Genomic DNA, 13,162 nt, shown 5'->3' on the forward strand with positions numbered 1-13,162 from the left:
ATTTCGTTTGCTGTCACTCTTACTCAGTCTCGACCACGCTCGGGGGCGTCTCCCATTTTGACCTCAGGACTTCCAGGCCATACTCGGCACAGAGGATGCCGGCCCCTTGGTTATAGCGGTCCATGCATGCCCTGCCTGCTAGCATCTGCAGGTCTAGATTAAACTAACTAGTCTAGTTTTTAGATTCAGCGGATGTAGATTAAAAGCAAGCGCTCGGTCACAGCAGAGCGCCGGTGCCACTCTGAATGATGAATTTCAGCTCTGCGTGACCGCCGGTCTGATGAAATGTTGTATTTCAAAACAAGAAGGTGCTGGGTTCAAATCAATGAGCCCGATGGGTCCTTTCTTTTCTTTCTGTGTGGCTCCCACCGTCCAAAGACAAGCATGAAACCAACCTTAAACCAGTCTGTACAAACAAATTCTTCACCGCTGAAAAATCGAAAGCACACACGGTGTTTTTATACCAGTGCTTCCTTAAAGCGATTGCAAATGAGACACTAGTGCTGCCTATAATGCTAGACATGTCGATCCTATCTGGGGGGAAATTGCTAGTTGGATTTCTGGTGAGACCATGACTTGCAGTTTGGTGGTGCCACACCCACTGTGGCTTCTTCCCAGGATCTGTTTTTGGCAGTGGGATCCTGTACTCAGTAGGCTGGTTTTATAGATGGGGTGTTTTATTGAGTGGTTTTACTGGTTGCGGAAGTAAAGTGTGGAGGTTAAAAGAATTTCTGAAAAGCTAAACTAAACAAAACTAAAAGTGAAAACATTCTAAACTCTTTAAACTTTGTGCTATTTCTGTGCATGTTTGGACGGCCACAGAGTGTGACAGCCATTAATATACAGTCTCTATATATGACTCACCATCCACAGTGGTTTCACTGTCTGCCATCTTTTTTTTGTTATAAATGTAAGAAGTTATAGGCAGATTTTTGATGTCATTACTACAGATTTAAATTATTGGTGAGAGCACATGAGACCACACGTCCTTGTGAGAGGCAAACATCAGCACTGCTTTACTCAAAGCAAAGCCCCCAAAACAAAACACGACAATCGAAGGGACAATCGTGATCTGAACCAGTCAGGAGGCTGGACTGACAGGATAAAACAGAATAATCAGTGCTCCTATTGGTCATCACAGAAAATCTCACAACGTACAACTGCATCAGAAAACAGATACAAGCCTTGCTACTGTAGAGGTCTCACCACAACATAATTACACATCTGCATAAATGATCGTACTCCACTTCCACTCTGGTTTTCTTCTTTTCATTTTTCCCATGGAAGCCAAGACGGGATGACTCATAGCTGTTTGGCAGCAGCTCAGGGGAAGCTGGAATTTGATCCACATTAGATTCGTGTAGCTATACTGGAATTCTGGTTACTATTCACAGTCCGTCTGTCGTAGCGTGGAAGTGCAAAAGCAGGTTATGTCACCACTTTTGGAATTTCTTTTATCTCTGCGTGGACTTCTCAGTTTCTGAGTTATGGCTGGAGATGTCCACTGAGTAATCTGAATGTGCGTTATGTGAACAAAAACTTTTTTCCACATGCCACACATTTCATTATTATATCAAGGTGAGGATATTTGCTGACATCTCGTTACTGCTCAACATGTGCCAGCAGACAGAACGACTGACAGGAAATGACACGGCAATGCTGGACAAAAGCCTTTTTCACGTGTCTCTTCATACACGTCACAGGGTTTCTCAACATGGGAACGTTTGGGAACAGAGCCCAGTGACACAGTAGTTACTGGACGTGATAGCAGCTCTAGTCCAGCAGCAGCGTTCAGTAGGAGCAAAAGAGGAGGATGTGAACCCTGCTTGGCAGGTTCTAATTAACCTATGATTCAGGTTTTGAGAGAAAAAGAAGGGAATCAATTTAAGAAAAGAAAAATAGTTGGTGAAACACACCACGAGCCTCTTTCAGCCGTATCCACCACTGTTAGAAAAGAGAGAATTTGCTCCACTGATGACGTCTTTCGTAAAAGGCTCAGGGTCATTTAAGGACCCAGCAACTATAATTAGCCACTAAAGCTCTGGTTTTACTTTTATCTACATGAAACATGTTACTATAAATCTAGATTACTGCTCTTCTCCAGACGTTGCTTTAGTCCTTAATAAGCCCATAAACATCTTAGCTGCTTATCTGCATGCATGTGCTTAAAGTTAAAAAGAGTACGTGCGTCCTGCATCCGTTTGACTAACACATATTCTCACAGCGCCCGCCCACTCTTTCTACCTGTCACCCAAGGATGCTGCATCATGACCTCAGCCACCTACAGACACACAGCGCTCAGTCTGTAGTTCTCTACTTTGATTTAGATGCTTTGCCGCTGCTCAACATCCTGTACGCCCCTGCACAAGTGCCGAGGTCCCATCTGAGAAGTGAAACAGAGAGCTGCACCATCTGTGAGAAACACTCCCCCCACCCCACCACCAGCACGCTGCACACATGTGACTGACTGCACAGCTCGTGTGGCTGCAAACGGCTCACCAGGACTGCACAGGAGATGAGCTGACCTCCTTTACAGTCCTTCACTTTGACTCTCACTCCTGTGTTTATCTCCAGGGAGCATCTCAAAAACACACCCGATGACGCCGTGATGCAGTGGTTAGCGCTGTCACGTCACAGAAACAAGGTTGTGGGTTTGATTCTGTAGGCTGGTGCCTTTGTGTGGCATTTGCATGTTCGCCCTGCACCTGAATGAGTACTCTCTACTCTGCTGCGGTTGTAGTAAGAGAATTTATGAAAGGACTAGAATTAAAACTAACCGATTGTAGCCTTCACACAAAACTGTGCCTCGTGCACACAATGCACCGAAACGACAGGCGCTTCTACACTGCAGCTGGAAGCCAACAAGCTGGTGGAAAAAAAGGTGGCATACAAGGGGAAGTTGATGCTGCAGGCAGATACGTTCACAGGTGGGGGTGTGAGAACACGTTTTCAAGGAATAGTTTCCAGCACTGAGTGCACAGAAGACAAAGGAGGGCAAAAATATTTATATTTCACCTAAATATTTCTCCGAGCCTCCCGTCACTGAGACGGCGACACTCCGTTTGGTTCAGGGACATGAAACAAGCGGTTGAGACGGCATTTAGATGATCCTGGAGCATGTCGGCGGGACTGACGTGTAGACGACTCTCAGTTCCCCATGTGGTCCTTAGTGAAACTGAGCCTGACACCCCCGTTTCATTTCATTTCATTTTTACTTTTTATTTGTCATGAACCACAAACGAGAGCGCGGATCTCAGCAGATACGAGACACCTCGTACCAAATTTAGCTCCTAGTAAAAGAAACTAATACAAACAATATCCAAGTTAAAAGTACAAAGTTCATATAAAATCGGGAAAGTCTCCCAGCCCACCCCACTAACAGCACATACACATTATACAGTCTTTATGCACGCCTGCACATCCAGTTCAGTAACACTGTGCCACCATTAAACGGTATAAGCACAGCATAAAGATCCAAAGGACGATGATTTAACAGGAGACAACTCATGGTGGTTTGATTACTGTTGCACGGGTGGATTCATTGGTTTACACTGTGCAGGGGCCCCAAAACCAGTTAAGCCAGCCTTGCTATCTTAAAGGATAAAACCATGGAAAAAGTAATTGTCAAAAAGCCAGAGGAGATGATGCAGCTCACAACACGCTGCCACAATCTTAACCGTCAGGCCTCGCTGAAGCAGACACAAATACAGTGCAAGTCCGTGCTCGCTCTACATACAGATAACAACACTGTAAGCCACTGACGGCCATGGAGCATAAATCTCTGCCACATGATGATCTCACTGAGTGAGACTGACTGATTTATTATCAGCACTGCTTTAACTGCACAGACTGACGTTTGAGCCGCTTTGGTTTCCTTCTGATTTACAGGTGCGATCAAAACAAGGCGCCAGTGAAAACACTCTGATTCCCCCGACTTCAATCTTTAAACTGACCAGACAGGATTCAGCATTCACTCAATGCTACAGACACATTTCAGTGTCTGTTAGAAAGCAGTGAGCTTTAACTTCCAGCCCTGAGACAGAAGAAAGAGTGTTTACCTCCAGGCTCCAGCAGAACAGCACGTGTGTTCTTCTGAAAAGAAGCACTATTACGACATTCTGGGAAAAACACTGAAAAGGCTGCCATTTGCTGATGCAACTTCCTGCTGATCTCTGCACAACTGCAACACGTCCCAAATCCTCACAGTACTCCTAGACAGCTGTTCGAGCCAAAACCACAACACGCTGAAATGATGAATCCACTCTGGTTCCACTAATTGAACCCTTACCGTATATACACCAAATATAACTCCTGTTCTCAGGGTGTTTACAGCAGCAAGCTGACTAAGTGCTAAGTGCTGTATGAATAGACTCGATTCTGCGGCTCTAATTCTAAACCTCTCTATTAAAGCACGTGTCTAAGTGCTGCAGTATAAACAGTATTTGGGTTTAACAGTAACAGTAACTGGTGTTAGTCCTCTGACGGCTCTTATAATGCTTGTTTGAGTGTGAAGGTGTGTATTTCTTGTCTTATGCACTACAGCAATGTGACCACATTCACATCTTCCAGCTGTTTAACTTCCAGCTGTGTAAGTGGGGTATGCACACATTTTTACAGTAATCCGTAAGCAGTAATTCAATTTCTCTTCTCAAGTTATACAAATACAAATAGACAGAAGAAGGCATGCCTCTTCAGACGCTTGAAACACTGAGTGATGTCACTTCCTGTAGGAAAAGTTGCTATTCCAGCATTAGCAGCAGCTGCTTTTACACCAAAGCAAACCATGACAAAGAAACACAGCTCATCACAGATGGAGGCTGACAATTACCACAACAGAGCACGAAGCGTTTCACTGATACTGTCCTCATCTATAGTGAAGAGCTTAGCACTTTATGCACTTTAGCTCCTTTAAGTGTGCGACTGTACATGGTCTGTGTGGGTCAGAAAGAAGTGTTAGTCAGTCGGGGTTAATGGTACGACGCCGCACCTTTACTAGGATAACTGCAAATGTAAGCAAGGTAACGCTGCGTTACGTCCGGACATAAATCCCACATTCACTGAATTTCTATACAGTTCTTCTGATCTGGTCTATTTGACCCTGTTAGCATAAGCTGTGACCTTTTATGGAAGTTCAGACTAGTCAGGAGAATGTGAAAACTAGTAAACTTTACCTCCTGAGCCGTAAACTACAGGCACATCTGTCCTTTGAAACAAAGGTCTTCCATTCCTTACTCTGAGCTGGGGAGTTTCTTGTAACGTCTAAAGTTATGCAGTTACTTAAGAGAGCGTGATACTTCACTGGTTGCATTGTGCTCACACACACAGCATGCATGTGTCTAAGTTCATTCAGTGACTCAGTAAACGCAGTTTGAAAATCTGAGGAGTTTTTCATGCTTTTCCACATTTCTGCACAGATTGAACTTGTGCAGTTATCATTACTGATACAAGTCATGGACACAACAATTACAAAACACAAGACTGGTGTTATGAACCAGCAGAAAGGCAGTAAGATAGCAGGCTTACTTTGTATTTTCAATATGGATATATTATCTTACTTTATTTTTAACATCTAACAAATGGTATCAGTATTAAAACTGAGGGCAGTATCTTTAAAGTCTTGTTTTGCTAAGTCTCAAATAGCCATTAACAGAAGTAAACTGTTGGAAAAGCAGTAAAGCCTCTTTGTGTGGCACTGGAATCTGCACACACTGCACATTTGCTCGCTCTTCCCTAAAACATTACTATGACTAGTTTGCAAAGATATCAGCCAGTCCTTTAACCCGATGTCAGATGTGCTTCAACTTTAAGGCTGGCATACAGTCCACCACACTGGGCTGTATTCAGTGGAGGAAATATTGTGTATCAGTATCTGCATGTTACTGCTAAACACAGCAGTTATTTGATCCCTACAAACTCATATTACGTAAGCCGGCCAGCTGACACCGAGGCACAAGCAACTCTCCAGAGCTCCAGCACACCTCATGCAGCTTTCCGAGGCAGGTAACGTGTCACCATCTTCGTTTATGAAACATAATTACCAACGTAACGCAGGTCTTCATTAAGAGAAATGGCTGTGTGTTGAAGCTTCCTGCAGCACTGAGTCACAGCTGCCTTGCTCAAGCTTCCCCATGTGATATTAATATATTTGCTGTTCCCCAGCGCTTTGGCGGCCCACCAGCTTTCAAGAAGCCAGAGTATGTAAGATAGGCTTGGGTGTGGATGTTTGTATACACATGTGAATCAAAAGCAGTACTGGGCAGCTATCAAAGTTCCAGTTTCAGCATAATAGTAAGTATTGTGGGGACAGACAGGGTGGAGCTTTTTCACCCAACCCACAGTGACTTGGAGAGAAGGATGTTCAGCTGGTGCTTCGTCTAATATATGGATGAACTGTTGTGCATGGACACAGGCTGCTGCGGTCTTCGCTCTGCCGGTGGTCTCAATGTTGATGCTCAAACTACCCACGCGTGACAACATGGAATCAGCAGCACACAACTCAGTTTGCGACACAAAGTGGTTGCAGGCACGCCTCCAGGGTGTCCTGATCACTCGGGCCAGACTTGAGGCAACTATTTGAATGCCACAGAAATAATGTAAACGACGTGCAGCCGTCCCACGCACCTACACAGTCACAGCGCTGCTGTAACGTCCTGTTTCTCCATCGACGTTTGAGACTACTGTCTGTCTGCGCTAACGTGTGACTGAACAAAACATGGAGAAATGTTGAAAAGCCCAGAATTAAGCAGCAAAAATCCTTTGAAAGTCAGAGCGGATGTTCCGCCGACCATCCGCTTGCAATAAAAGACAGCAAAGAATGCGGCGACGAGCGCTGCCAAGAAAAACTGCATCTGAGTGTTCAGTTACGAAGTTTTGGTGTGACTGAAAGCCTCCGAACAAAGCTCGAGGTTTAACGCGTTTGTTAAACTGTGTAAAGCGTGTGTGGTGCGGTGTATGCTAGTTTTGTCCAAAGATTGCCATCTTTGAAGCTGTTTGACAGCGTTCCTTTGAGAGCGATGCGATTATCTGATCCGAGCACGGACAGTGAAGTTTCCACGGCTAATGCTGTCAGTAAAAACACAAAGGACCACTGTCGCTGCTGCACTCACCCAGACTGTTGGTAGAGGAATCCATAATCCCAGGTTTAGACGGCGGCTCCTGTTTTTAGAGCAGCGTGCACTAAGGTGTGTTTTCCATGCTGACAGAGGAGAATCACAGCCCACACTCTGGAGACTTGAGTCGATGACAGGTCTAAGAATACCGGAAACGCGGAATTTTCCGCAACATAAAGCGCAATAGTTTATTAAACGCGCGGGTGCGTGGGTGAGTGTGTGTGTGTGTGTGAGGGGGGAGTACTTATAAGGAAATCAAGCTTAAATATAAAATATAGTTCGAAATTACTTTATATAAAATGAAAAACTAAAAACAATCACACCACAGACTGAAAACCGCTTCCGGAAGTGTAGCCCCTCGTTATAGCTAGCTTGACACTATTGGCGGGAAGGCACCGGGTACGGCTAAAAGTGCTGCCAGATATTCGCCTCAGTCAGACTGCGTCAGGAAGGAGGATTTCAGTGTCCGTAAACCAGAACATCTCACGGAACTCTTAAAGCAGCTTCTTACGGCTGCACCTCTGCAGCCTGGCAGCTACAGGACGAGCATTTGTTTCCATCTCGTGGCGGCGGTGCGCACTACAAGCCCTGAAACCTGTGCCAGAAAGTGACTGCCTGCATTCAAACTGCTATAAATAACTTGTTGGCCTATAAGAAATGAAACGTATATCAAATGCATCCCTCACGAATGATATCCAGTCATCCTGAACACGCACAATATTCCTGTCACAAGGTAGAAGCTGCCATTAGTTTTTGGTAAAGTGACTTTTATATATCCTTTATTGACCCAGTATGAAAGTCTAATTGACGTTAAAAATGTCATTTTTAGAGTGATCTGACGTCATAAAGATACCTGCAAGACAGGTAATTTATTTATTTTATATAGAACACCTTAAAGGTAAAGACATCACACATTAAAACACGCACACACACACGGAAACACTGGAAGTGGCAACAGAAAGGATGGTGCCAGAAACGTCACCGGGGATCTTTTTAAATCTTATTTTAAGGGTAAGACCTTTTAGTTTTGATTTTGTTTGTTTGTTGTTGTTGTTTTGCTTATATTGCATTTGACCAGCGATTCTATAAATGCAACGTTATGTCACTGTGACTGTATTTGAATTTTAGTGTTGCATTATTGTCAGCCAACATAAGCTCGACGATGGCTGCAAAGTGGCGACCCTTGCCTTAAGAAGTGTCTCTTGTTGACTTGTAAAAGCCTCTACAACTTTTTTTATTTCACCATTCATTAACCGCACAGAGAAGGCATCGTTTAAATATGTTAAAGTTTACAGTTAAGAGAACAGTATTATTAAAGTTCTTCATGGCTGGCACAAGTGTCCTCTTTGTTGGAAATCAAAATATGGTCACCCTAAATTATACTGCACGACAAAGGATAAAAAAATAGTTAGCTTTCTCTTTTCTCAACTTTTGTTTAATAGTTTGAAGAATCATAGCTACAGCGCGAAGAATGGCATTGATTTAGAAATCATTTTCCTGCATTTTAATGGAGAATATTTACTGCGCTTATTTGCGGTTTTACGGAACTATCATTTCTGTCACTGTTTCTATTGTTTGGGGGAAGCAAACGCGTGTCGGACCGGAATGCTGTACTGGCCTTTGAACATGGTAGCGTCCATTGACAGCGCCTTCTTGTCCGATTGTCGGCATTAAAGGTCAGTATTAACATGGTTATACATGTTGGGGTGATAATAATAACTATCATTACTACAACGTTTGAGCAGTTGACGAACTAAACTTCACAAAAATGTGAAATGTAAAGTTTGATCGTTCTGTACAAATATTCACAGCTGGATGAGGTACACCGAAGAGTGAACGTGTGAGCTTCACGTCCGTGTGCACTTCTGTTCTCTGACACTCGCCGTGATGGCTCGACTATGAAGGGCAGCCGCTGCCTGCATCAGCTCAAGTCTCTGCGGCTGCTCAGCCACGCAGGGAGGCGGCTGCCTCCTGCTGCTGCTGCTGGAGACAACGGCGCTCTATTCCGGTTACACTCCTCGAGTCTGCTCGGCGTCCCACAGCGCGAGGTGAGCTTTAGCAGCGACCAGACTTAAGCTCATATACAGCACTGATATAATCGCAGAGAAAGGCAGCTGGCAGTCGACTCTTTGTTTGGTGTTAATCAATAAATAATCAGATCATATGAATGAATCTTTTATATGCGTTCATAACAAAAACATGTTGCTTTTAGGTGTTGAGGCATTTCCACAGCAGCCCAGCGCGCACCAAGAGTCAGCCTGCACGGTTCGTTCAGGAAGAGGACAAGACGAGGGACAAGTCTCTGGTCGCCCACGATGATCTGTTTGAGCAGGTCGCCAAAGAAACCAAAACCAAGGCCACGTTTAACAAAGTGATAGACGTCTACACCAAGAGAGACATAAGGCGTCGAGGTCATGTGGAGTTCATCTATGCTGCTCTGAAGAAGATGCCCGAATTCGGGGTGGAGAAAGACCTCACTGTCTACAACAAGCTGCTGGATGTTTTTCCTAAAGAGGTATTCGTGCCGCAAAACTTTATCCAGAGGATGTTCAACCACTATCCCCGTCAGCAGGAGTGTGGAGTGCAGCTCCTGGAGCAGATGGAGAATTATGGTGGGTGTCTATAGTATTGTGGTAGTTGTTGAGAATCTTGAGGTGTTCTGTACACTGTTTTTGTGTCTAAGTGTCAGTGTCTGTGCTTCAGGTATCATGCCCAACACTGAGACCAAAGTGCTGCTGGTCCAGATCTTTGGAGAAAAGACCCACCCTATGAGAAAGTACCAGCGTATCATGTACTGGTTCCCCAAGTTCATGCACGCAAACCCCTTTCCTATTCCCAAGCAACTCCCTGAAGACCCAGTAGACCTGGCACGCTTCAGCCTCACACGCATGGCAAACGACTGGGATGCAAAAGTGACCGTCTACCAGGTATATGCATGGATTAGCCTAGCTTAGCATGAAGACTGGAAACAAGGGGAACAGCTAGCCTGGCTTTGTTCTTTAAAAGAATAACAAAAGTAACTCTAAAATCTTTAAAGCTAATACGCTGAATGTTTCAGACCCGAGTCTGGAAACCCCTTTTCCACAGCTGTCAACCACAGACTCGTGTTCCACATTTCTTAAGCTTTTAAACTGAGCTTATAGAAAGTGGAGAAAAAACTCCACATGATTGCGAGTACAAGTTTTTGTGTTACAGTCATTTAGTTTCTCAGGTCTAACTAAGACAAACTTGTGTGTAAAAATCGTTTGACTGACTTTGTGTTTTGTCATCAGATGTAAATCTTGTATTTACCAAACTGTGTGTGCTCTCCTCACAAGCTGCCCTGCACAGACATCACAGACAGCGGTGCTGAAGTCACACTTCCACATATAGTAGGTATGGATGACTTGAAACTACATTCTGTGTCTTAGTCAGAAATATATTGTTAAAAATACTAATAATGGCATCATTTCCATATTTGTTGTTTGTTTTCTTTCTTTCCTGTGTTTGCACCAGGCATCCAGAGCCCCAGCCAGATGGAAGCGCTCGCTAAGCACAACCCGTGCAGGCCCGTGTTCGTGGAGGGCCCGTTCCCTCTGTGGATGAGGAAGACGTGTGTTTACTACTACGTCCTCAGAGCCGACCCTGCCCCACCTGAAGAGAAGGTGGGCAAACATTACTGTTAACCATTACAAATAATAAGTGCTGTGTGATGATCATATAACAGAGTGTTTGAATTCTAATGATTGTGGCTTATAGCTCAGGAAAGTCACAAAACCAGAATCTCAGATTATAGAATATTTCCTAAGATCCATTAAAAACAGGATTTCTAGTACAGAACTGTCCAGCTTGGTGTGTTCATTAATACACTCAGATGTTAGGAATGCAGCCGTTGCAGCTGCTTTCCTGTAGACATCTGTGCATGCTGGTGTTGGGGGAACTGACACCACCCTCACTCCACTCCCTGTGAAGCTCTCCCAGCTTCTTCAGCTGGCTGTCATTTGCAAACAGCCGGCATTTTCTGCAGTGACCGTCTGTGTGTTCCCCTCGTTGTAGACTCTGTATAATGAATGTAGAATATGTGAAACTTTGTGAATTAAATTACAAACAAATCCTCCTCCCTCCCCTCAGATAGAAGAGCCGTATGACCCAGAGAGGTGTTTCATGTATCCTCTGCAGCTAGACCTGGATTTGGACCGCGACCTGGGGGACGATGAGAGCTTCGATGTGGAAGACTGTAAGATATGGCATCACTGCTGTTGACCACAACCCCTCACTTCCAGGGTGTAACATAGATGATGTGTGTCTGTGTGTCTATCCAGTGGATGACGGTCCAGTCTTTGCCATGTGCATGACCAGTCAGGGGGACCAGGCTACCCTCAATCAGTGGATCTCTGGCCTCCAACAGAGTAACCCCATCCTAGGTCAGATCCCCACGCTGTTCCGACTGGGCGCTGGACCCCGGGAGCTGCAAGGGGTGGGCGACACCGACTCGGCCAGTGGAACCTGGTTTTCTTCACACGCCCATAAAGAAGAAGCAGACCCTGGGGAAGACGGCGAGGCTGTAGTGGAAGAGGAGCCCAGGAGAAGTCAGGGTGTGAAGCAGTGAACAGGAAAAAAGTTTCCTCCTGACTCCCTCCGAACCAGCCGGGAGGCTTTTGTAAATTCTTTTTAGCATATTTAATAAAGCCGTACAAAATAATTACAAACGTATTTATTCAGTCACAAATGTCTCACACCTTTAAAATACAGCAGACTATCTACGGAAGTACTAAGTCTGTATGTGTTCAAATGAAGTCATTGTAGCTGTGGAAATAAACAACGATGAAGTCGAGTTGTTAAAGTAACACAATAAATGTTGACTTCCATTTACAGTTGGACTCTGTTTAACTGTTTTTCACTGCCATTGAAGCTCGACTTGATTTTGGTGAACTTGGTTTTTGCTCCAATGACAACAGCTCGCCGCGCAGACTTCAGTGAGCTCACGCTGTCAGGAGTGTTTGGCTTTACAGTTGTTGTGAAGTTGGAGTTGAGGTCAGACTGTGGAGAAAACAGACTGGCCTCATCGTCTGTGGTCTTTCAGCTGTGGAGTGTCTGGTAGAGTTTCACTAAAACAGTTTTTGGTTGTAGTTTTGTTAATTAGCAAAATGTGTTTGTGAAACTGTTATTGCATCTCTTAGTAAAACAAGCTCCTGATGAGGTGCATCATCATGCTCTACATCCAACTGACACGGTTTCTACTTTGTTTTAGAGCTCCATTGCCTTACTGCAGTGCATTGGCAAGCTTGAGTTTGCACTGCACACACAAAATTCACCCACAGCTGCCCATCACAGACCCAGGCTGGAGCCACAGTGCACACTTCGGGTGTAAGCTGCCCTGCTGGTGCAAGTGCAGCTTCAGTGGATTCAATAAAAACGATACGGTCAATGTGCAAAGCAGGAATTTCTGTGCTTATTAATGTGAAATTCTTAATATTTCTGATCATAATACCACACAAGTGACACAACTGCACTGGAGAAAACCGAGTTTAACAAAAAAGACAAAGGATTCGAATGAACAGTAGAAAAAGTTTATTACTGAAAAGGCATTTAAACATTCCCTTTTTAAACTGGCAGACAATCGCGTCTGATTTTCATGAGTGATCTGATCACCACAAGCTCTTTCCACTGCGTTGTGGCTGCACAGACAGTATTCACCTCAGCTTTGTGCTCAAATACAAGAATATTTCAGTGTTGTAGTCTTCATGAAAACCATAGAAAAATCATTGAAAAGCATTCCAGAGCACTTCATCCATTTACTACTTAAGTAGGAAAGCCTTGGATTGATAACATTCACAAATGAAATTCTTTTCTAACACGGAGCTTTCTACAGATATGAATAATGCATCATCAACGATCACTTGCGTAAGAGGAGATTCAATAAATAACAAGGCTGCTCCAAATATTGTGGAACGGCACAGAAAAAGTCACATTTGGCATGTCATATATTAGTCTATTTACAGTGCTGCAGGAGATTTTCGCAGAGGTGACAAACTGTCCCTAAGAAAGTTGTCTCGGTACAAAAAGTTGCCCCC

The 13,162-nt window shown here is 44.3% G+C and overlaps 2 protein-coding genes across 4 annotated transcripts in view; one reads left to right on the top strand and one right to left on the bottom strand.

Moving 5' to 3' along the window:
• The window catches only part of eml3 (EMAP like 3), a 32,151-nt gene extending 24,890 nt beyond the window's left edge, over positions 1–7,261 (bottom strand). For both annotated transcript variants that reach the window (XM_026161164.2, XM_026161162.2), the window contains exon 1: positions 7,107–7,261. In XM_026161164.2, the coding sequence (XP_026016949.1) occupies positions 7,107–7,131 (25 nt within the window). In that variant the 5' untranslated portion in view covers positions 7,132–7,261. The remainder of the gene's footprint in view (positions 1–7,106) is intronic.
• Positions 5,961–11,962, top strand: ecsit (ECSIT signaling integrator). 2 transcript variants are annotated; one of them, XM_080298304.1, is made up of 9 exons: positions 5,961–6,000; positions 8,695–8,785; positions 8,921–9,157; positions 9,322–9,721; positions 9,813–10,036; positions 10,427–10,484; positions 10,605–10,753; positions 11,220–11,325; positions 11,411–11,962. In XM_080298304.1, exons 3-9 carry the CDS (start codon positions 9,008–9,010, stop codon positions 11,695–11,697), a joined length of 1,374 nt encoding a protein of 457 aa, XP_080154430.1. In that variant the 5' UTR covers positions 5,961–6,000; positions 8,695–8,785; positions 8,921–9,007; the 3' UTR covers positions 11,698–11,962. The 2 variants fall into 2 exon arrangements, with proteins under 2 accessions (XP_080154430.1, XP_026017011.2); XM_026161226.2 differs by lacking the exon at positions 5,961–6,000 and adding an exon at positions 7,484–7,842.
• The last annotated feature ends 1,200 nt before the right edge of the window (positions 11,963–13,162 follow it).

This window comes from Astatotilapia calliptera, chromosome 3 (genome assembly GCF_964374335.1).
Source record: "Astatotilapia calliptera chromosome 3, fAstCal68.1, whole genome shotgun sequence".
NCBI lineage: Eukaryota > Metazoa > Chordata > Actinopteri > Cichliformes > Cichlidae > Astatotilapia > Astatotilapia calliptera.

Coding starts and splice junctions, on each gene's coding strand:
- ecsit (XM_080298304.1), top strand. CDS start 9,008: ATGAAGGGCAGCCGCTGCCTGCATCAGCTCAAGTCTCTGCGGCTGCTC. Junction 10,037..10,426: donor CAAAAGTGACCGTCTACCAG/GTATATGCATGG, acceptor TCTCCTCACAAG/CTGCCCTGCACAGACATCAC. Junction 10,485..10,604: donor CACACTTCCACATATAGTAG/GTATGGATGACT, acceptor TGTTTGCACCAG/GCATCCAGAGCCCCAGCCAG.